The sequence below is a fragment of the Fundulus heteroclitus genome, chromosome 19 (assembly GCF_011125445.2).
Source record: "Fundulus heteroclitus isolate FHET01 chromosome 19, MU-UCD_Fhet_4.1, whole genome shotgun sequence".
NCBI classification, from domain to species: domain Eukaryota; kingdom Metazoa; phylum Chordata; class Actinopteri; order Cyprinodontiformes; family Fundulidae; genus Fundulus; species Fundulus heteroclitus.
This window is the reverse complement of record NC_046379.1, coordinates 8,476,683-8,499,901: the sequence shown is the minus strand read 5'-3', so window position 1 is coordinate 8,499,901 and position 23,219 is coordinate 8,476,683. Positions and strand designations below refer to the sequence as shown.

The following is a 23,219-nucleotide window of genomic DNA, read 5'->3' as shown; positions in this document are numbered from 1 at the left end:
AGCTTTCATGGCTGGGTGGTTCTGTTTCCTATTGACGATATTGAAGCCAGAGGCTTCAGCGTTCACTTGAGCAGTTCAGAGCCGAATGTGAAGCAGCTCCTTCAGTCTGTGTGAGCCAGAAGAAGGCTCGATGCTGGGAATGAGACACTGCCTCAAACGGAGGACTTCAAGTATTTTGGTGTCCAGTTCCTGATTGATGAAGGGAGCAGACGATGAATAGATGAATCAGAGCTTAATCTGGAGTAATGAGGATGTTTCTTTGGTTTGCAGTGGGGAATAAATCACTAAAATGAATCTTAAAGCTCTGGGGTCACCGGTCCATCAACATTTAAGTCATCATCTATGACCATGGCATGTGAATTATTGCCATAGAACAAGATCATGTAGATTATGGAGCTAAAACAGTGACATCTTGCAGCAACATTAAAAAGAGATTTGGCATAGTAAAATTAAACATTGAAAAATCACTTGCAATAACACCGAATTAGAGATTTGGCATTGAAAAATTAGACATTGAAAAGTCAAACATTGTTAGAAAGAAGAAACTTCTGATATTCTCATTGTATGCTGCAGCTTTTTTTTCAATGAGTGAACTTATGGAAAGCTCCGGTAAAGTACCGCTGCTCGACTGCAAGGAAGTTATTAGTTATATTATTTTCATTAATATTATCTTCATTAACATATACAGCTAATTATTGTAGTGACATGGAGATAAACCAGTGACAGCAGGTAGATAATGAGGAGTACTGGTAAAACGGAAGGCCCATGTAAGGGCCTTCAATCTATTTTTCGATGTCATTGCAAGTGACTTTTCAATGTTTCATTTTTCAATGTTTGATTTTACGATGGCAAATCTCTTTTCAATGTCGCTGCAAGCTGTCACTGTTTTAGCTCCATAGTATACAAGCAACTTGAACGAGGGAGAGCAGGAAGCAGGCGGCCAGCAATGCTGTGAGCTCAAACGTGTCTTACAATTGTTTTGCAATAGACTATCTGAAAAAGATGTTGATAGAGAACGCCACATCTGAGAACCACATCCTGTATCTTTGAAATAGTCTGATGCATCAAATCTCTACTGAACATAAGCTGATGGGTTCAGCTGACGCTTCTGCTAAGATTCTGCAAAACATGCATCAATCACACTTGTTTCTGAATATCTTTAAGGACAATTGGGATTTCGTCATTCTTCATTACTAATTCGGGTGACTTTCAGCTTTTAATTCGACCTGGTTTCCTGCTTCTCTCAGATGGATACACCACAGACGACATTGAGTTCTACTGGCAGGGAGGAAGTAACGCCGGGTCAGTCACTGGTGTGGAGAACATCGAGCTGCCCCAGTTCTCCATCATCGATTACCAAACCCTCTCAAAGAAAGCCGTGTTTGCCACAGGTAATAATAAACCATGCTTAATGTAATGTTTGATAGTTTAGCAGCATCTGGATTTTATACTGGTAAATATCGGTGGTTGTCAGTGTTTATATTGATCAACTCTAGGTAAAAACTGAAAATATTTGCTAAATATTGTGCAGAAACATGATCACAGAAGTTACGTTGTGTCATTATTTGCCTTTTTTTTTATCACAGATGTGTATAAAGACCACAAGCGTTTTCTACCATTTTCTTTACCAAACAGGTTCGTATCCACGTCTATCGCTGAGTTTCAAGCTCAAGAGGAATATCGGCTATTTCATCCTGCAGACCTACATGCCATCCATCCTGATCACCATCCTTTCCTGGGTCTCCTTCTGGATAAACTACGACGCCTCAGCTGCCAGAGTGGCTTTAGGTCAGTGACCTTTCTTCACAATTTACTCCCACGTTCTGTGACTTTTATTTGACCTTGTTACTTAAAGACATAACAAACCTCTGTGGCTAATTTTACATGATATTCATTCATCACATTTGGAGGAAATGTATATGTCTATAGTGGAAATCTATAGAGAAGGAACCAGTGTCAACCTGTTTCTGTTTCCAGTAGTGTCTTGTACGGAAGCATAAACATATGCTCTTTCTTTCCATTCAGTTTAACAGACTGGTTACTCTTATTACAATGGGAAGTATTGGTTTTAATTATTCAGTCTTCCGTAGTTCTCCAAAAATAGTTCAATTTGATAAACGCTTTTCCCTTCCAGCTCTTTCTGTGTGCTCTTGTCTTATTTAGCTGACTATATCCCTCTGGATATGTATTTCTTTTTTATTGTTTGGGGCCTTTTTCTTGGCTTGTAGCACTTTTAGTTTCTTGTTTAATAAAACATTTGGGATTTCTCTCATTCTGCCTACCTTAAGGCAGTTTGATCTGCCTTTTTTTATGAATGATATATTTTGTTAACCACTATTGTTTGATAGAGACAAAATGCATGTTCTTAGCTGTTTAGTTTAAATTAAATATAATTCACATTTTTAAAAAATGTATTTGCTTATTGCAAATTTTAAAGGAGCAATAAGGGACATTTCGTTATTTTAGATAGAAAGAACAAAAAAATAGTGATGTGAAAAATTGTGGTGAAAAATTGCAACTGCTTATTGCTTCCTTAAAGATAAGAAGCAATAAGCAATAATAAATGAGAGTTGCATCATAACTTTCTTTTTTTGTTGTTGCTTTTTGCAAATAAAATGTTTCCTTGCTAATTATAATTAGATGTAAGATCATCAAGGCTTTTTTTTTCTGTGTCCTGTTCGTGTAACATTAAGAATTGCTGTCTTAAGGCAGTTTGATCTGCTTTTTTATATGTGAATTCTGTATGTTGTTACTCATTATTTAGGAAAAACATTGTTTGATAGAGACAAAATGCATGCTAGTTTAAGGTAAATATAATTCACATTTAAACTTTTTTGTTGCCATTATATCATTTTCCAACTAGTTATAATTATATATGAGATAATCTAAGCTTTTAAAATACCAGAAACAAGATAATTCATATAAGCATGAATCTTAGATATGTCTCGTTTTAGGAGGGACTTTCGCATCTCTTAGGAGCATTTGTGACACACATGGTACAGCAACTAGATTGTCTTTATCAGTCGGAGCCTGGAGAAAACCAGTCATTGTAGGTGAAAGGTTGAACTTCAGTGGCTGTGGTTGAAAGGTTGAACCTGAGATGTTTATGTGCACCACACAACCAGATTCAAGAGGAATCCGACATTTGCCAGAATGTTTCAGTGAGATTGATGGATAAAACGACAACAGGAATTCTGAGTGTCTTCTGTTGACATGTGTGCGTCTGCAGGTATAACCACTGTGCTGACCATGACCACCATCAACACTCACCTGAGGGAGACCCTGCCAAAGATCCCCTACGTCAAGGCCATTGACATTTACCTCATGGGCTGCTTCGTCTTCGTGTTTCTGGCCCTGCTGGAGTATGCCTTTGTTAACTACATCTTTTTCGGCCGCGGCCCTCATCTACAGAAGAAGGCGGCGGAAAAGGCCGCCAAGTCCAACAACGAGAATAAGAGCCGACTGGAGAGCAACAAAGTGCAGGTGGGTGAAGATCTGAGTGGAAAAATCCAGGCATTTGAATCTCTGAAAGCCAGTAAATAAATATGATGACACAGCCACTCATCTATATTTTAACCAAATATTTAAAAAAAAGCATTTAAACTTTATTTAAATATTTTTTCTATGTAAATATTGAAGTTTAAGCCTTTAAATTTCAGGTTTCCATATGTATTTACAAATGATTTAGAAAAATCTTTGAACAGGAAGTTGGAGGGAGCTAAAGTCAAATTAGAGACAGAGTCAGTGGATGTCAGTCATAACCCTTTCACCATTCTTTACATACGTAGTTTGGTTTCTATTACTGGCTGTTTCATACCAATCATGCATAATTCATACATACATACATTCTTTGACAACTGGGCATTTCAAATAATTTGTTCTGTATTCTATATACGTTCTTTTTAGCTAAAAAAAAAAATAAAACTGAAATCTCATCTTGGTCCTTTTTAAGGTCGACGCTCACGGAAACATCCTCCTGACGAACCTCCCCAGTGAGATGGGGGGACCGGACATGATGGGCGCCCTCAACGATCCTCGGGCCACCATGTTCTCCTATGACAGTGCCAGCATACAGTACCGCAAGCCCATGACGAGCCGCGACCTGTATGGACGACCAGCCCTCGACCGGCCAATCGGACACAAGAAGAGCCGCCTGCGGAGGAGGGCCTCGCAGCTCAAGGTCAAGATCCCGGACCTCACGGACGTCAACGCCATAGACAAGTGGTCCCGAGTCATCTTCCCAATCACGTTCACCTTTTTTAACCTGGTCTACTGGTTGTATTATGTCCACTAGGGCGGCGGTGTTGAGCATGAGTGGTAGCATTACTGCTGGTGTTTGGTTCTTTTTTTTAAGGAAAGCTTAATCCTGTACAGTAATGAAAGTACAAGAGTTCAGCCCATTTGTATAAATCCTCTTTTGGAGCGAGTGGATCTGGTCTTTACAGTGTAAATACAATTTAACATATATATATATATAAAGGCAGAGATATAATTTATTTAAAAAATGCTTTCACTGTGTATATACAGTTAGATATAGAGGGAAAAAAATTGTGCTGAAGACAGTAAAGGTTCGGTATTTACAGGTTCAAACATGCCAAAAACCCATTGGTGACTTTCACTTGGTCCTCTTTTTCTTTTAGTCCTCTTTTTGCATATTAATGGAAGACAACTTGTGTTTGCTTATAATGCAAAACAACCACAAAAAGATCAAACGATGCAAAAACAGGAGGTGACTCAAACAGGTGCCACCTTTTAGTGAAGCTCATGGAGCAAACACATCAATTAAGCTCTGTCAATAAGATTGTGCTGGGAAGACGAGGGATGAAACATAACACTGAAAAAAAACAGATTACAGACTCCACCCTAATGGTTAGAGAGCAGGACACGTGTTCTGGAGATGCTGCAAGGTTCTAGGTTCAAATCTTACTCTGGGTCCTTATACAAGACCTCTAGTCCCAGACTGATCCTGGATGCTGCTCATGGGCAGATGGGTTAAATGCAGAGAACAAATTTTATTAGAATGTAGACCACAAAGAAAGGTAATATTAATTATTATTATTAAATCCATCCACCCCTCTGTCTTTTTATTGACCCAAGGTGTTCCCAAGCAGAAATTACATGTAATCTCTACTCAGTTCTATGCCTGACGATCAGAGACCCCTCTCAGAGGAAAACCTTCAAACCGAGGCCTCCTGATTAGATGCTAGATTCTTGTAGATAGGACCTTTTTCTTTTGGTCCTGATCCATAACTCAGGACCATAGGTGAGGGTTGGAACATAATTGGGCCAGTAAATCTAGAGCTCAATCCTTCTTCACAACGATAGACTGGAGCAATCTGCTCATTACTCCAGGCATAGCCTGATCCATCTGTTCATCTCCTCCACCCTGCCGTCACTCAGGAGAAAACACCAAGATACTTGAACTCTTGTGAGCCAGATTATGATGCTGGGAATCGGCACGTATTTGTCTCTAGCTCGGCCTGCTGCCCAGCTCCCAACCTTTACTGTTCTGGGCCCCAGAAACCGAGGGTTTTCCACCAGGCACTTCAAAGGATACCTTTTCTAGAGTCACTTTAGGTCCGACTCCTCGCCTGAGTCCGCTTTGTCACCGGGGGGACCCACCATGGGGCCTCGGCACAGGATCCTTAAGTTACTAAACCCCTCCACCACGCTAAAGCGGGGATTCAGCCGAGCAGATTTTGTTCTTGAACAAAACTGAGCTCACACCAGTAGCTGAGTCCTCTTGTGGATGCACATTTAAGACTCATCCGAAGGGGTAAACCTGCTAAAATCAGACTGTCCTGTTTCAGTCTTAAATATCGACCACGTTCAGCCCCAGAGCTGCAGGTTGCAGCCTGGAATCACCTGAACGAAGCTGAACAGGCATTTAAAAGTCATCAATCAAACACAATTTTTCTGACTTTCTCTGACGCACCGGTTCAAACCTGTCCTGTAAATGAATGAACTCCGGTGCTGTTTCTCACTTGAGATGTGAACGTCGACTGGCTTTTTGGTCCCATTCAGTGATGTTAGTACCGTTCATGTGTTAAACGCCGGCTGAGCTGCAGCTGTTGAATATCTCTGGTTTATCCCAGCCCATATATGCAAGGCCTCAGTAGGAACCCGTTGTCTCTCTGCTTCTCAGTCTAATATTTTGCTCTCTTTGCTTTTCTTTCTCTTGGCCTCACATTTCTGAAGATTTATTTGCAGACACAAACTCATTTTTACCATCCTCTTTGTGTCAAACCATGTTGTGTGCTCATTATTTCAGGTAAAAACCGAGCAGCTATTTTACTGGAACTCAATAATAAACTTTTATTTACAGTTTTCTTTTTCAGTGTCTGAGAGATGGAGCAAGGCCCATTTTTCTCTAACTTAGAACCACCATATTCATGCCCTGATAAAACAGGTTACTTGTGTTGAAATGGTGTTTGGTAGACTTGGATAAGATGCTCAATTCCCACCTGAACATGACAGATTGCGGGCTTTGTGTCATTATCTGCTGTTTCAAACATTTCACAGTCAGAGATGAGGATCTGTTGGAAAACCAAGGCTTTGATTTTTCTGCTGCACAAGCCCCACGGTTGGTTTGAAGAGAGATTTATTTAAACTACATCAGGATTCTTATGGAAGGAGCCAATCCATCTTGCTTTTTCAGCAGGAAAGGCCTCTGCTGGCATTCGGAACTGCGTCACATGACTTTGCTGTTTGCAGAAGGAGAAACTGATCAATTTTACCCATCTATAGGGAGAAGCATTTCCTCTGAAAACATCCATGGAAATTCACTTTACTTGCTAACTCTGCTAATCTGGGAGTGCTCATAAATTGTACTTTCTTTTGTGACATGGGAAAACAAAATACATTCATTTGTTGTTTATAAAGCTAATTTTGAGAACATAGAAGCAACAAATTCATGTCTACCTCCACGTGAGGCTCACATAGTTTTATTATTCTGAAATTAAGCTTCCAGTTTATTTTCTCGCTGTATTTCAGCACCCAGACAGAGAGGTGGAAATGAAATCAACTGTTCATCTTGTAATGAATATTTTGCAGGCTGTGGACCTTCTTTCTGCTTGAATATAAGCTGTGATACTGACACTGTATCCTCTCCCACAGCAGGCTGGTCCACACTTGCTGGAAATGTACCTTGGCACTGGACTTAGCTGATTTCACGCATGCCGGATTGAAAAAAAAAAAAAGATGGCGGAGGACCTCAGGCTGATACAAGCTGTCTGTTTTATTTAAAACGTGATACTGCTCGTCTTCAGTCCATACCTCCCGGTTACGACGGCACTCCAGATGCAGCCATCTTTGCTTAGGTTGCAATGCCAGCCTGACACAGAATGACACAAGCTGTTTAAAAGAGCGTACCCAGAGGGTGGAGTTGTAATGTTCGAGGCTCAATGCTATAGTCCTCGCTATTGTGGTCAGTCGTGATCGAGCGGAACCTTTCTGATGTCCGTTTGCAGGGCTAAACTGAGATGATGCAGGCCGCTGGGCTAGAGCCAGGTTTGTTGCTGTAGCAACACAAGATGCAGTGGATTGATTTTTGAGATCACTTCAAATTTATGATGCATCGGTCTTCAGCATTTACAAAACTATCGTCTTGACATTCTCTCTTTCTTATGACTGTCAGGTGCGCTGGTTACTGCCAGATGCCAGAACTGAAGCCCTCTGGTGGCTGTTGCAGATGTGCCAGCAGCTTAGAATAACATCATCTCCATCACTGTTCTGCTGGTAGACCACATCCCGATCAGACCATTCCTCCTGGCACCTGATCTGCTTTTCTCACTGAGTGTATCGTTGAAGTCTTTGAGAGTTTGACCTTTGTTAATCCTGTTTTGGTTTTTACCTTTCTGCATATGTCTTTTCTTAAAAATACTCAGCTCAAACACAGGTACAGAGCAGAGGTGGGGACTCGAGTCACATGACTTGGACTCGAGTCATTGATTTTATGAATTAGACTTGACTTGAAAAAGTGTTTAGAGACTTGTGACTTGACTTGGACTTTAACACCAGTGACTCTAGACTTGACCTGTTTGCTTGAAAAGACTTGATATTTTCACCCAAAATCTAAAGCTTAACACATCTATCATTTAAAAGGTGTGCACCATTAATTCATTTCACTCAATCAGCATCAGTATGTGTGCGAGCTGCAGCACAGCCAATCAAATTAACCAGATTTTTTTGAAAAAAAAGGAAAAAAAGCTAAAGACAAAAATGCTCCGAAGAGTCATTTCGTTTGGGTCTGAATATGAAGTTCTGCTGTTGCATTTTTTAATTAATATTGTACAAAAGTATAGTTCAAAGGAGGGCTGTTCTTGAAAATAAGTTTAATTTTACTGTTTTGTAAGGTCAGTTGCACTGGTTTAATCACATTTTGAGATAAATACTGGTTTAAGATGCTCTATTATTTACATTTAACATGTATTTCAACATTATTAAATGCTCAAACCAACTTGACATTAGAAGTTTCAGACTTGGGACTTGACTCTCGAAATACCTGTTTTGATTTGAGACTTGACTCGGACTTGAGGATAAAGACTTGACACTTACTTGGGACTTGCAAAACAGTGACTTGGTCCTGCCTCTGGTACAGAGCAAAAAATAATTGCAGCATGTTTGTTTTGTTTTTGTTTTTTTTGTTTTGTGAAAGTAATGATCCTAATGAAAGGTTGCAGGATTTATGAGGGCTTTAATCACAGAGAGAGAGAGAGAGAGAGAGAAATCAGAACGGCTTCTGCTTCTGGACCCAAATCACAGCGGTGTGCTCTTTCTGTACGGCTGAACTTTTGTGCCTTTACTCCTAAGAATCTCAACATTTTACAGGGTTTGTCTTATGCGCAGCGAGGAGAACATGTTGAGCATTTTGTAGATGAACTGGAGACAGAACTCATTTCTCAGACTCTAATGTACGTTACCATTATCTAAGCGTAGATTGTAGTGAGACATTCCAGCATTAAGACGACAATCTTTCAAAGGAAAAAAAAAAAAAAAGAAAACTGCTTGACCTTCCTGACTGAACAAAGGAAGCACCACAGATGGACCTCGTTTCTGTGGATGGAGGGGACTAATGGACGCAGCGAACAACTGGTTTCCCTGCAGGCGGCAGCAGTAGATGGCGGATGAAGCTTCAGACCCTGTAAAGTGATGTTCCACATGTGCGCTCAAGTGGAACGGCCCGCGTGGATCTCGGCAAACGGCAGACGCTGTGCGTGACTGGATGTGTGTGGGAGAACGCCGTGGACAGGAACCATTTGTGTCAACTTACAGAGAAATTAAGAGTTCCAATAAAAGCTGCTGAGATCTCCGCATACAATCTGTTTTATGGTTCATTCATGCTCCTTTTACTGAACGCATGTTTTTCAGCCAATTTTCCAGAAAATATTTAGTCAGCATATGCCCCCCAGTCCATGCATCAAATGATTAGATGCATCCTAATGGCTAAGTTAATGAGGCTGCTGAAAGCCTAAATGTGTCCCTGAGCACAGCTGAGTGAGCAGCTTCAGCACGCTAATTGATCATTATCTGGAGGATGACATCAGAAAATACTTCTAATGATCTCTATTTCTCTTAAAAAATGACCCATTGGTTATGTTGGCTTGTTTCTGTTCTAAATGGTGACCGCTACCACCACCTGCTGTCCAGACTCCACAGATTGGCTGATTCACTCTGAGGTAAGAGGTGGAAGCAGTAAATATGCGGCACAGGGACAAAGCCAGAGTCCAGCTGAAGGGTTTCCAAAATGGAGACGTAACACCTGATGAAGAAACAAGGGGGTAGCTGGAAGCTTAAGAAAATGAATCTGGGGGCACTGTGTGGTCTTTGTTATATAAGCATCTTTGGATGCTTCAGGGACCTGAACTTCTGCATGATGCGTCTTGCTTTAGCTGCCAGTAGGAGAAAAGGGAAAAAAGGAAGCGGCTATCTAAATGCTTAAAGGCACACTAGGATAAAGTCAGAATTTTTAAAATGTCTTTATTTTAACTTCCACATCCTGGTTTCTCTAAAGTAAAAAGAAAGAGAAACCAGGGTAAGTAATTTTCAGAACTTTTCCTACCTTTTACTGTGGCATATATCCCATATTATTCAACTAAAATAAAATAAATCTGTCAGGGGAAAAATGTAAAGCATAAAACAATAACATGTTTGCATGTCAATATCCTTAAACCGATGCTATGTTAAATCACCTTTTGATCAAATTCCCGGATTCCATCTTCTCGGATTCCCTGGCCACCAATTAAAGAGGATGTGATCAACTGTAAGCAAAGTCCTGCTGCCATGTTGGGACTTTCTTCAGGTTTGCTATTTCGCATCCTTTAGCTTTACATTGGATCAAGATAACCTCATTCAGCCCATTTAATTTTGCTTTCTAAGCTTTAAAGAAATGTTTTCTTTTGTTTATTTTAGCCTTTACTCAACCAGGAACATTAAAGTGTTGAGGTGTAAGGGAACAGAGCTTTTTGCTAGATCAGAGAAAAGGAACGGGGGAAAGGGATCTCTAAACCTAAAACCTTTAATTGCAATGCTATACAGAGATTTTTTAAATAGTCTAGGTTCAGGGGAGATCTTTTTTTAATGAAAAATAAAAATTTCTTTAGCAATATTTTTAAGAGGCCTCTCTTGAGTGTTTTATATGGATGCTTTCTCTAAACTGCAGCTTGACTCTGCACATGTGAGGGGTCAGGTCTTTACAGAAAACGAGGCAATGTGCTGATGCCATTAGCCCAGTCAGCACGTCTGCAGCTGTCAGCACTGAGGCTCTTTCTCACGATTAACTGGACACTCTGGAGTGAAGACCAACACCATTACCACATTTAACTTGGCTCCGGCTGTCAGTATTAGTTCCCATTCTCATTAACAATCAGTCAGACTGGCTGGAAAACTTCAAACATTACCTCCCATCTCTTTCCAGCTTCTTTCTCTTCTTCTAGTTTGTACCCCAGCACATTTATTTGTACTGTACTTGCAGTTCTTTGGCTAATGCTGCTGTCATTTTGCACGCTTTGACCCTCAAAGAGGTAACAAGTTGTTTTGCAAAATTGTCGAACGCAGCTCGCTGAAATCTTTTGGCTTTATGATCTTTGAGGATTTTCTTGCATACAGCAACGAACTGTCTCGAACTTGCAATCTGTCTCCCAGTGGATTCATTTTCTAGCAGGGCCACGTTTAAGTTCTTTGATAAGTCAGTCGTAGCTAAATCGATGACTTCTCATGTAGATTAGAAAGTATGGGGGGAGGGAGGGGGTCCATGTGGTTCTACCAGCTATATAATATCTTAATGCATGTTTTTCATTTCTGAGACTCAGAGATCACAGTTGTTCAGATTCCTTGTTCCTGGAAATTCCCACAGATTCCTTCTTGGTTTCATCACATTCAGCACTGCTGACGGAAAAAGGAAAATCCCTTCCAACTTTTTTGAGGAACTTTGTTATCAGTTTGATTGGTAACTTTCTTTTTTCTTACACACTGTTTGTCTTAACTGGAGATCCTTTGAATATATCTAACCACTGGTCCCTTATCTCCCAGTTGTCTTAAAACTTTGTTGAAATATGATGCTGCCTAAACTAAAGTAGATGAGAATTGAAAAAATCTAAAGGAAATGATGAGACAATACATGTCGTGTGTTTAGTCACTTTCAAAATGGGTCTCAGTGGGTCACAAAGTTCTCCATCTACGGTTCCATAATTTTTAGCTTTATTCTTCTCCAGGCTCAAATTTGCAGATAAGAGACCTCTATCGCTTTTAAAGCCAAATGTTAAATCCAAACAGAAAGTTTCACTCTTGATTCTTGCAAGATATTTTTGCAGAAGTCAAGTTTTAAATATGGAACCGAGAAATAAGGATGGATGGATGGATGGATGGATTGTAGAACATAGGTGGATGGATAGTTTGCAGAATAAGTGGACGATGAAACAAAATATTGATGGATGATTGATGGATACACTGAAGAATGGATGGATGAGTGATAATGGCTGGAGGAATGGATGGACGGGTGGATGACGAACCAATAAATCAACGTTTATACAACGAGGTAGAGAATCAAATCTGGCGAAAATCATATTTTCCCATAAACTTTGTTTCCCTTTAGGTTCTGGAAAATATCTCAAAAGGATCCCAGGTTTCTTTTTCATTTTCTTATTTTTTTCTCTTTTAAATTTTATTCTCTTTTTTTTATCCTTTTGTGATTTCAAATCTTTTTGCATCACAAAATTTCAGACGAATCAGAAAGAAAAACATGGATTTTACTATGGAATCAAAAGGCATCACGAAACACAAACATTGAGTTATTATTACATTGGAAACATCAGCATCTCATTGGATGAGCGGCCCATCACTTCAGCTGCTGCACCACCTGAAAGACAATGAGAACAGGTTAGATCAAATCAGTCCTTTAGTATAAGGGATTATTACATAACCAGACCTTCTAGTTTCACTCTATATTTTATGTACTTTTAAATTTGTAATTGCTGTCATAAATTGTTGTAATTTTGTGTTTAAACAGGTCACTCTTGTAAATGAGACACTGCGTCTCAAGGGACTAACCTGTATAAATAAAGGATTAATAATAAAAAATATATATATTCCTTCATAAAGAGCTAGAAAAACTCTCCCAGTGATAATGCTGCCACCTAGTGTTTTAACTGCATCAGTTTGCAGCTGACAAAAGTAAGAATCAGAATCAGCTTTATTTTGGTAAATCTGTGCACACAAACAAGATATTTGATTTTGATTCCACTTTGCTCTTAGTATAGACATTTTAAATATAAATACATAAACAGGAAAGGCCTGGGAAACGGACAAATACACACAGCGTTACAAAAGAGGAAGACATGCTTAAATTATAGCAAATAAGCATGCTCTGGGTACTCTTGACAGTTAAGTGTTAATTAAATTTTCAATTCAATGAAATTTTATTTTTATAGCACCAGTTAATGAAGCATGTCACCTCAAGGCACTTTCCAAAGTCAAATTCAATCAGATTATACAGATTGGTCAAAAAGTTTCCTATCTAAGGAAACCCAGCAGATTGCATCAAGTCTTGACAAGCAGCATTCACTCCTCCTAAAAGAGCGTAGAGCCACAGTGGACAGTCGTCTGCATTGTCCATGGCTTTGAAGCATTAATCAGACTGACAGCCTGGGGGAAGAAGCTAGCTCTGAGGCGACTGTTTTTTTGTAAATAGTGCTCTGTAACCCGAGCTAAAGGTAAAGGTCTAAACCAGGGGTGTCAAACTCATTTTGGTTTAGGGGCCGCATACAGCTTAATCTGATCTCAAGAGGGCCACACGAGTAAACTCATTGCAAGACACAATATATTATGAATAACCTCAGCGTTTTTAAGAAAAGTATGTGCAATTTCAACAATACTTTTACTCAGTTAAACATTTACTTGTGCATTATGCATAAGAACTGATTACAGTGATTATACAATGTTGAAAAACATTTATTCACATTTTTTGGAACTTAAAAACACTGTCCTCCATGACAAAATACATCAAACAGATAAAAATTAAGAAATGATTTGAATTTTTTCACACGTGAAGCTTAATCTGCTAATTAAAACACAGCGCCCCTCGTGGACAATATAGGAACTGCATTTTTTTTCAATTAAACGAAGTACATGTTTTTGTTCAATAATTGTTTTATCATTCTCTTCCTTTTATGTCCTCTTTCTTTCACCTTTTGTTTTTTTTTCTTGTTCTTCCTTTCCTCTCCTACTTTCCTATTGTAGTGTCCATATCATTTGAGATATTTCCCGCATGAATCACAATAAAACTATTCACATTCATAAATCAAGCGGAGCACTATGGCAAAAGCAGTACTGCTCCACTTGTGAAAGTCAAATCCGATGAGCTCTTTTTGGCATTAGGACAACAATTCTTATTGCCACATTGCCAGACAGGACACTGGGAAAAAAAAAAATATATATATATTTTTTTTTTTTATAATGATAATGCATTTAGCCACAGAGCCGGACTAAATTGTTCGGCGGGCCAAATCCGGCCCGCGGGCCGTATGTTTGACACCCCTGGTCTAAACAGTTTGTGTGCAGGATGTGTGGGCTCTGCAGAGATGTTAGCTCTCTTATCTCTGAACAAGATCTGTTGAGGTTCTGAATGGAGGAAAGGTCAGCCCTGACGATCCTCTCTGCAGCCCTGACGGTCCGTTGCAGTTTCGACCTGCCGAAGCACACGGGACAGACTTGAATGACGGCAGTGTGGAAAATGACGAGCAGCTCCTGTGGAAGGTTGGACGTCTTGAGTTGCCGCAGGAAGTTCGGTCTCTGCTGGGCCTTCTTCTGAACCGTGTCAACGTGTGAGGGCCATCTCAGGTCCCGATAAAGGGTGGTTCTCCGGAAGTCCGCGGTCATGTCCTGAGTTTTACGCAGGTTTAGCCCCGGGTGGTTATCCAGGCGATCCACCCCCTGTCTGTGTGTGGACACCGGGAAGATGGGGGGGGGGGGGGGGCACTTGGTCAGCACAGGCTCTCAGACATGAGGAGGAGACATTGTCAGGTCCTAAAGCCTTCCCAGCCTTCTGATGCTGAAAGAGCCCATTTACAGCTTCGTCAGGTAAGGGAGTCTGAGGAGGGGAGGTGAGGTTGCTACATCGGGAGCTTTATTTTAGAGTGAGACGTGGATATGTTGACGGGAGGTGTGAACAGCTGCTCCTCGCTAGGTGTTCAACCTAAACTCCATCGAGGTGAGGAGCCACATGGAAGCGTTAGCCGTGATGGGAAACGCTGCTCGAGGCACAACGAGCTTCAGCAGAGCGGCGTTCTGGGCAAACAGGGTGTCGTGTTTCACGGCCACAGCCTTGGCCGTGTGCCTACCTTGTTAGCTGCCTCCAGCGAGCTGATGAGCGTGCTCAGTTCCTCCCTGCTCAGCTCCACGGTGATGGGTCGCAGCGCTCCGTTCTCCCTCACGTCCAGGCCGAGGCTGAGCAGCGGCGTGTTGAGAGACGAGATCTTATCGCTTGACAAAGCCAGCTGGAGAGGATGAAGGGAAGGAGAAGATTTAGCAAAACTCAGAGCAGGCAAATTTGTAAAAAATTAAATAAAATCATCATTACAGGTGAGTTTCTGCAGTATACTTCAGGAGATGCTTCCTGGTGTGTAAAGATGACTTTCTCCTGTTTGACATTTGGGGGACAAGCGGGAAACAGGGAACCAAAGCCTGAGTCTCTAATTTTAATAATCATAACTGCTCCATTTGGTTTCAGGGCGTTGATTTCTGCTCAGGACGTTTGTTTAACGCATCAGGGATGCAGAACGCCGACGGCTGACCGACCTTCAGCTGCCAGTCAAAGTCCTGCAGGGTTGCTGAAGAGATGCCGTTGGTTCTGTCCAGCAGAGCACGCCGGATCTCCTCGTGTCGCGCTTTAAGCACCGTCAGCACCGCCTCGGCGTGGCTGTGGTCTACGTCCGACAGCTTAGCCAGAACCTGCACAGAACCAGCGGGCCAAGATGTGACGATCTGAGATTGGGGGGGGGGGGGTTAAAACACTGTTCTGACCTGCTTCACTCACCTGTTCCTCTGGGATGTCGCTCCCCACTGCCAGGCGGAACAGACCTGTCAGGAGGTCGAGAAGCTGCAGCCACTCCTCCAGGCTCCAGGTGGCGCTGTAATCACTCCGGCACGGAGGCTCTCGCCCACACAGCCCATCCACCACTCTGTGGCAAAGCTGAAAACAGCAGCAGCAGATCAGCGCATCACTTTGAGTGTTTTTCCTCGTTGTTGTTTTTGCGGTTTAAGCTTTTTTTTTTTTTTCCACCTGCAAACTGCGGAAAAATTCGGACCAAAAACATAGTGATGCACCGAACAACCGGTCCATTTTTGATGACAGGCAGATGTGCAGGCCAAACACTACAAAAACAGATGTTAGTCAAATGCATCAAAATAGAAAATTCCTACTTTTTTCACTCTTTAAATGCAACATGTTTTCTGCTGTTCTTTTGAGTTTGATAAAAAAAAAAATCAGATAAAGGTTTGTGACAGGAATGCGAATAATCTCATAATCTCTTCGTTTTCTGTTGGATTTAAAACTACAATCTCTTATCAAAAAACCTGCGGCACTTTTTTAGAATTTATGTTTGCTGCATTTTACTACTGCATTAAATCAAAGATTAGATGTAGGAGTTTGGATGAATTCTAGTTAATTGGAAGACAACCAGAAATCAGCTGATCTGTATATACATATGTTTGAATCTATTATTTTTTAAAGATGTAGATGCTCATACTTTTAAAACGGTAGTGAATATAAAGTCTGCAAATACACCCCCCCCCCCATACTTAATGCTGCTTGAAAAAGTATTTATAACCGCTTGAACAATTTCGAAAGCCACAAACGTCTGTATTTTGTAGAGAATTTGTGTTTGACCACCACAAAGTAATGCATACTTATGAAATGGAAGGAAAATCCAGCCTCCATCCTCCTGAATAAAATCTAATGCAACTATCTGCTTTCAGTGAGTGATTTAATCTCAGTAAAAATACAGTATACATGTCCTGATCTGCAGGAACACTAGGAAAACATCTAAATGACGCAGCACACTGGCCTGTAAGAACTGACTTTGGACACCACTGGCAGGTCAGGAAAGTTGTTCAGAGAATCAGCCAGGAGGCCCACGGTGACTCTGGAAGGGCTTTAGAAAGCCGCTGCTCAGGTGGACAGCTATTCATGAGCTATGTCACAAATCTGGCCTCAAGTTTCTCAGGTAAAATGTAGACAAAATGTAAATATTTGGCACAAACTAATGGAAGAAAATGAAGATTAAACATAAATCTGGATAATCTATCACCAAGGTGACATGTGGTGGTGTCAGCACCATGCTGTTAGGAAGGCTTTTCGTAATCAAGGGCATCTCTTTACAGGAAGGCTCGAAGCAGACTCAACCTGCAAAGAAGACTCAAGTGTTTTGCAGAGGTTGCTTTACAGCTGAGAGGACGTGATAAGATCAGCTCAACAGGAAGCCCAGCTCGGTCCTAGGTTTCCTCCTCAACTCTGTGCAAGCTGTGGATAATAGAAAGACTGCCAAAAATAACATCACAGTAGGTCAGAGTCTTCCCCTTAAGCATGAAGCTGATGCTGAACTTGAGAGCTCCTTCAGTGACAAACTGCTGCACCCTAAATGCACAAAGGAGCGTTATCACAAATCCTTCCTCCCAGCAGCTGTTAGACTTTCTATCACTGCTGCCAAAAGACCCATTAAGTGCTTACATCCTTAAATTTTCTGCACAGTTCTTTTTATTCTTGTAGTCAAATGGTGTTTTTATGCATAAATAAACATACATGTTTTCCTTTAATTTCTATAGTATGCTAATTTATAAAAACTGAAAACTGTACAGTATTTTTATTATATTGTTTAATTGCTTCTGGGTATATCTAAACCTCTCAGCTGCAGAGCAATAAAGGATCTTTCTATTCTATTCTGTTTCGAAACTGGACAGATGAGATTGGCTTCACCTTCCACCAGGACCAAAACCCTAAAGCAAACAGTCAGAGTAACGGTGGAGAGGACAGACTGGGTCCCAGTTGCGTGTTAGAATGACCCAGTCAAAGTCCACTCGCAAATCCCGTTGGTTTTCTGAGGCCCTTTTCATCCAGTCTGAACGATCTTGAGCTATTTTTATACAGAAATAGAAAAATAAAATAAAATAATACGCAATCTAATTACTCTCTGCCAACGTAAAGCTGATAGAAACATGTCTCGAAACATCTGCAATTATAATTTTAGGGAAACATGGTTCTCCAAACCCCATAAAGATAAAAAAATGACGTCAGAATCTCACGGTTTAAAGCACAAATCAGATTAATAATCTCATCGTTTGTTTGGATTTCCTCACGTCAGTCTTCAGACGTGCTTCAGACTCACTTTGACACAATCTGCTGGTGATATTCTGCCCAGAGCCTCCATCCTGTTTTCATTCGGCTCCTCCGCCGAGCTGCTTCTGGTCAGCTGACCTGCGTCACGTGACAGGGCGCGCTGCGTTCACGGACAGCTGGGACAAATCTCCCGTCGCCCTCCCCAGAGCTGGAAAACGGAGCGTCGTTCAACTCCTGGCCGTGCAGTGGAGCTGTCTTCGCTGCTTTCCGACACGCAACGACGGATGCGCTGGTTCAGGTGGTTGATTAGGGGTCCCGATAGCAGAAAGAAAGTAGAGGGTGCTTCTTCTGACGGGCTGACATCCTGCTTTTTCTGGCTTCGAGTCTCCTGAGGCGCCAGCGACGTGAGGGGGAAGAGATCGAGCCGACAGCAAACGTCGACCCGGGTGCGGATGGAAACAAGCTGCCGGGTGGGTGAGAAAGAAAGGGCATGGAGTAATAACAGGGAGCTGGTTTCCAGGAAGGAGACAAAAGCGGAGCTCCGAGGTTTGTGCTGCAGCAGTGCAGAGATTTCGGACCTCGGGCTTTTCTGTCAGTCAGTGCCCGACAGTCCTGGAGGTAAACTGTCCTTCAGCTGTGCTATGAAGCTGTCATCTGCGAAGTAGTCCTGCCATTCTTTAGAGACAGTCAAGTTCTTCGGGCTTTCCGTGAGTCTTATGACGTTCTTATTCTTTGTATCTTGGTTGATTTGCCTTTTTAATTGTTTTCTCTTTTACTACGGAAGTTCTTTTCGGGCGTCTCTCTTCCAGCCTTGCGCATCTAGAGGCTGAACTGTTTGCTCGTCCCTCTGCAGAATAATAAGCCCATGACCAGCTGGGATTGATGCCATGGAAAGTGTTTGTAACAGAGTTTAGTTCTGGACTCCATATGCGTGTGCTCTGGCTGTGTGTTTAGGGTTGTTGTCCTGGTGGAAGGTGGATCCCCCCTCGTCCCTGCTTACAAATCCCCAAAAGCATGATGCTGCCACCACCATGTTGTCCCGGTGTGTTTGGATGTAGTTCTTGCATATGGGCCTAAGAAAAGTGCAATTTTATTGTCATCTGACCAGTGAACAGTTTCCATGTCCCCTGTAAACAGGACTTCTCATCTTCCTTTGTGAAATGCACACGACATAGTTGTAGTGTCGGTAGAGTCGTTGATCTCTGCAGCTCCTCCAGAGTTACTACGGGCCTATTGGCTGCTTTTGTTTCGCCTCTCTCTGTGCCCGGTGTTGTGGGGAAATAGTCGTATTTCTTTGCTGAATTATCAAGAAGGAGATCTGTGACATTCATCCACGCCAGCATTTCATAAATTCTTGCAAGAAGTGAGAAGAGGTGACCGAAAATTTAGGAATACTTTTGCATCTGCCGGCACAAGGCAGGTCCACCCCTAGTGTTTAGGGGAGGTTTTGTGCCTGAATGATTAATAGGTCGAAGTTGAAATCACACATTCCTCAGAAAAAGAGTGAAAATAAAAAATTAAAAAATGACTGAATGATCCATTTAGGAGGATACAGAATAGGCTGGCTTGCTCCGTAAGTGATGTGGGTTGTGCTGTTTGTTTCCGCTGAACACCTTAATCTCATTGCAAACAAATAATAAAGAATAAAAAAGGCCCACTGCCGACCTTTGGATTATGTGAAATTAATAATCAAATAACTAAGCAAAGTAGATACCATAATAGTGTGTGTGTGTGTGTGTATATATATATATATATATATATATATATATATATATATATATATATATATATATATATATATATCTCCGTCCGCTATACTTGGCCTTGAACATGTCTGCATCTGTTAAATCGAGTGAACTAATCCAGAATCGTCATTTGATTCAGCCTTTTCCCAATTAAGGAGTGCCCACCCAGAGAAGCCTTCTGTTATCAATAGTTGAAATACGCCCTGCTCAGAGCTGCACAAAAAAAAAAAAAAAAAAGCACCCAGAGATCACGTGATCTCGCTGGTTTCACTTCTCAGAAGTCTTCTTTTAGTTCTGCTTTAAATCCAGTCGGCCTGTTTGGGCAACGGCAAAGCTCACATTCTTTTCTTAATGCTCAGTGGATTAAAGGGATCTCCCCTTGCCAACGCTGAGGAACTGGATGTTTCTCACAACTTCACCTACTGACTTTGACCTGAAACGTCTGAAGCCAAAACAGAGAGTTAGCGTTAGGAGGGGGCTGGTACTCATTTCCCGCTGTAGCGTGAAGAGGCCTGGTTTGACGGCACTCATAGGTTGACCTAGGATGACCTATGATCACAACAATCAAAAAGTCAGAGGAACTCGGAAATCTAAGAAGGGAAGTTTTAGATTCACACAACTTGGGAAAGTCAGTTGCAGCCAATTCTGTGATGTTCAGTTTTGTCCATAAAGTGCGAGTTAATGGGTTGTGCTACCATCTCCCCCTTCAGATGAGAGGACATCGAGATTATCAGGAACAACTCAGGAGCTGTCAAGATTCAACCTTTCTACACACTGGAAACTGCTGGACTGTCTTTTTCCACAGTGAAACCAGTTTTACGTCAGTGTTAACTGACAGGAGGAAGAAAAAAAAAACTCTGTTGTAAAAACCCCTTAAGTTTGACTAAAATGTGCAGCTGCTCATGTGGACAGCCCAAAAGCCTTGTGGTGAAAAGTATTATATTTAAAAGATACTAAGATACTATTGACTTTTGAGAGGAGACAGGGTGAGGCCTTACTCCTAGGAACACTTAACCAATGTTCAAGCATGGTGGTGGCAGCATCATGCTGTGGGACTGGATCACTTCTCGTCTTTCAATGCTTTAAGCTCATGATAAGGGGCTACCTAGAAAACTGCTAGATGGTGAAGCTTAAACAAAACTGGATGCTCCGACTGGACAATAAAGGCAAACATGAACCCAAACTGATTATAAATGCCCAAAAGCCCTGAGATCAGTCCTATAAAACGTGTCTGGGTCAGTGTCAGGTAACCAGCCAGGCTAAACAAACCACTAAAATAAATCACCTTCAGCATTATGCTGTTAAGTTTTAAAACACTTACACGAGTCAGTCGTTTTTTATTGAGTACTTTCACAATCTGTTTTAATTAAAATATCCGAGGTGTTCCAAAACCTGCACATTACGCTGTGTGGCGAACATGGGGAGGGGGATCTGTGAGTGCCGCCTTCCTGTGATCATCCCAAACAAGAATTATTCTTATGTCATCTGTAAATAAAGCAGCCGTAAATCAAGGTTAGCAGGTTTGGCACGTCGCGCAGCTGCAGGCGGTCGTAGCCTCCGCGAGCTTCGGACTCACAGGAGAAAATGTCTGCGGTTCGGTAGCCGAGATTCGTGCGAGCGAAGGCGTCCAGATTCTCATCATGTGTCTGAAAACTTTCCTTTCTATTTTGCTCATACTGTTACAGCCTCCAGGGAAAATCTCAACCGCAGGTGTTTCCCCACATGAGGACCTGAAAAATCTCATCTCCTCATGTGTGTTTCAGGTTATAGGACAAAATATTAAGAACTGATGGATTCACTGAAGGGACCATAGATGGGTATGTTTTTTAAAAAACAAAAAACAAAACTGAATGTTGCACAATGAGACTTGTTTTATAAAGATTATGAACAAAGAAAATCCAAAATATGTTTTTTCAGAAAATTTTAATTTAGAAACTCCATCAAACTGGATTTTTATATGGAAATGTTATGCTATTGAAATGTTGTCTATAATCTATAGATTCTCAGTGGGGTTTATGTCAGGTCAGTTTGCTCCCCTAACAAGCAAAGCAATAACATGGCCAATAAAGCAGATGTTAGCAGTTTTTGCTGGCCTTTCAGCAAAAACCGTGTCCAGCTGGAAAAATGAAATCACCATCTCCATAAAAAGCTTGTCAGCAGGAGGACCGAAGTGCTCTGTAAAATTCCCTGGTCCGCTACACTGACTTTGGACTCGCTAAAACACATCGGACCAACGCCAGCAGATGCCACTGTTCCCCCGAGTCATCGCTGACTGTGAAATGGCCGTCATCGTCTTTACACTGGTCACAACTCCGCTTTTTTGCCTTTCCAGTCCTCCTTCCCACTTTGGGTCCTTTGATTCCTCAAAAAAAAAAAATGCAGCAACCACTTTCAGCTCAAAAGAGGACTGTCAATCTGGGAACCAATCCATCCCTCAACCAAGTTAAGACGCCTTTGAGGCTGACTGGTTCAGAAGTAGCTTAAGACAGAGAATCTGACAGCTGCCGACTGTCTTGGCTACATCCAGGTGTGGTGGCACTTTTACCTTTTGACCCCTCTGAAAATGTGAAACTGTTGGTTCACAGTCCTCAAGAGGTTACCCTGTGCCTTGTGCTTTCTGATCATATGTCTGGTAAGAGCTGCACATTACATCAAATTAAAATCATAACACTTTTTGACCCGTATGCAGTTGCATGCACTATTTGGTAGGCTACTATATTTATAGTGTCAGAGATTCACGCTCTGCATGGCTTTAATCTATTCGGCCTTTGACTGGCCTTCATGTCGACACCCGCTGCAATGGTTTAGTGGCAGAGGAAGGACCGGAAGATATGGACCAAAAAAAAAAAATAAAACAATATATGTTTAGGCTGAATCCTGATAAACAATTTGTATCTCCGGTATGTTTTTCTTTTCACAAAGTAATTATAAAAAGGCATCTCTGAATCAAAGCTTTATCCCAAAATGTCTCACAGGCATAATTTTTTAACAGACAGCTGTAGACAAATATGAGAAATGGCTGAAAAAGAACCTACTGTAATACATAAAAGTATCTTGAGATAAGCAATATGGTCTCATGTCACTTATATTTAAAAAAATTGTGATATTTTTAAAATCTTGATATATTGCTCAGCTCACCCAGAGAGGTGGAAATGATCAGAACTGCATGTTTTACTGCTATCCTGCAGCGGCAGCTTGGACACGGCTCTCTATGGACCGCTGACTTCATCACAATGACCTTGTGTGGCTCACCATTGAGCTTTTCAGTGACTTTCCGCTGGACATCTGTCAAGTCAGCAGTTTTTCCCACAGTTGTGCAGAGTATAGCATCTCTAAAAATCCCTTTTGTTGATTCTGTGCAAAGTAATAATTCAGTTTTCGTTTGAACTGACCTGCTTGAGTAAAACAAATAGTGAGATGCGTCCAAATTTACCTTTTGTCAGTAAACTCTTCTCCTGGTTCTGCTTTACTTGTCTTTTGTCTTTAAAGTACCTGCAACCTGTTTGCCTACATTGTCTTTGCTCTTGAAGTTTTCACCCTCGGTTGGCTGACTAAGTGAAAACACCTTTTGTTCGTTGTATCGTGATATTGAAATGGAGCAAGGCAAAGAAGGGAAAACGCATGATGTGTATTGTATGATATGGCAC

The 23,219-nt window shown here is 41.4% G+C and overlaps 3 protein-coding genes across 6 annotated transcripts in view; 2 read left to right on the top strand and 1 right to left on the bottom strand.

Moving 5' to 3' along the window:
- The window catches only part of gabrb1 (gamma-aminobutyric acid type A receptor subunit beta1), a 67,058-nt gene extending 61,316 nt beyond the window's left edge, over positions 1 to 5,742 (top strand). Inside the window, exons 6-9 of the mRNA XM_021310696.2 lie at positions 1,248 to 1,391; positions 1,636 to 1,788; positions 3,230 to 3,483; positions 3,953 to 5,742. Of these exons, the coding sequence (XP_021166371.2) occupies positions 1,248 to 1,391; positions 1,636 to 1,788; positions 3,230 to 3,483; positions 3,953 to 4,294 (893 nt within the window). The 3' untranslated portion in view covers positions 4,295 to 5,742. The remainder of the gene's footprint in view (positions 1 to 1,247; positions 1,392 to 1,635; positions 1,789 to 3,229; positions 3,484 to 3,952) is intronic.
- A 6,482-nt stretch (positions 5,743 to 12,224) lies between these two features.
- commd8 (COMM domain containing 8) lies at positions 12,225 to 18,012 on the bottom strand. The gene is made up of 5 exons (XM_021310706.2): positions 17,877 to 18,012; positions 15,530 to 15,685; positions 15,292 to 15,444; positions 14,835 to 14,990; positions 12,225 to 12,355 (listed from the first exon to the last, which is right to left on the bottom strand). Exons 1-5 carry the CDS (start codon positions 17,916 to 17,918, stop codon positions 12,335 to 12,337), a joined length of 528 nt encoding a protein of 175 aa, XP_021166381.2. The 5' UTR covers positions 17,919 to 18,012; the 3' UTR covers positions 12,225 to 12,334.
- A 90-nt stretch (positions 18,013 to 18,102) lies between these two features.
- The window catches only part of atp10d (ATPase phospholipid transporting 10D), a 35,440-nt gene continuing 30,323 nt past the window's right edge, over positions 18,103 to 23,219 (top strand). For 3 of the 4 annotated variants that reach the window (XR_004933370.1, XM_012852617.3, XM_036150576.1), the window contains exon 1: positions 18,103 to 18,297. The gene's annotated coding sequence lies outside the window, so the exon portion shown is untranslated. The other variant, XM_036150577.1, reaches the window with a different exon arrangement.

Coding starts and splice junctions, on each gene's coding strand:
- commd8 (XM_021310706.2), bottom strand. CDS start 17,918: ATGGAGGCTCTGGGCAGAATATCACCAGCAGATTGTGTCAAA. Junction 15,686..17,876: donor CACCAGCAGATTGTGTCAAA/GTGAGTCTGAAG, acceptor TGCTGTTTTCAG/CTTTGCCACAGAGTGGTGGA. Junction 15,445..15,529: donor GCGACATCCCAGAGGAACAG/GTGAGTGAAGCA, acceptor GGTTCTGTGCAG/GTTCTGGCTAAGCTGTCGGA.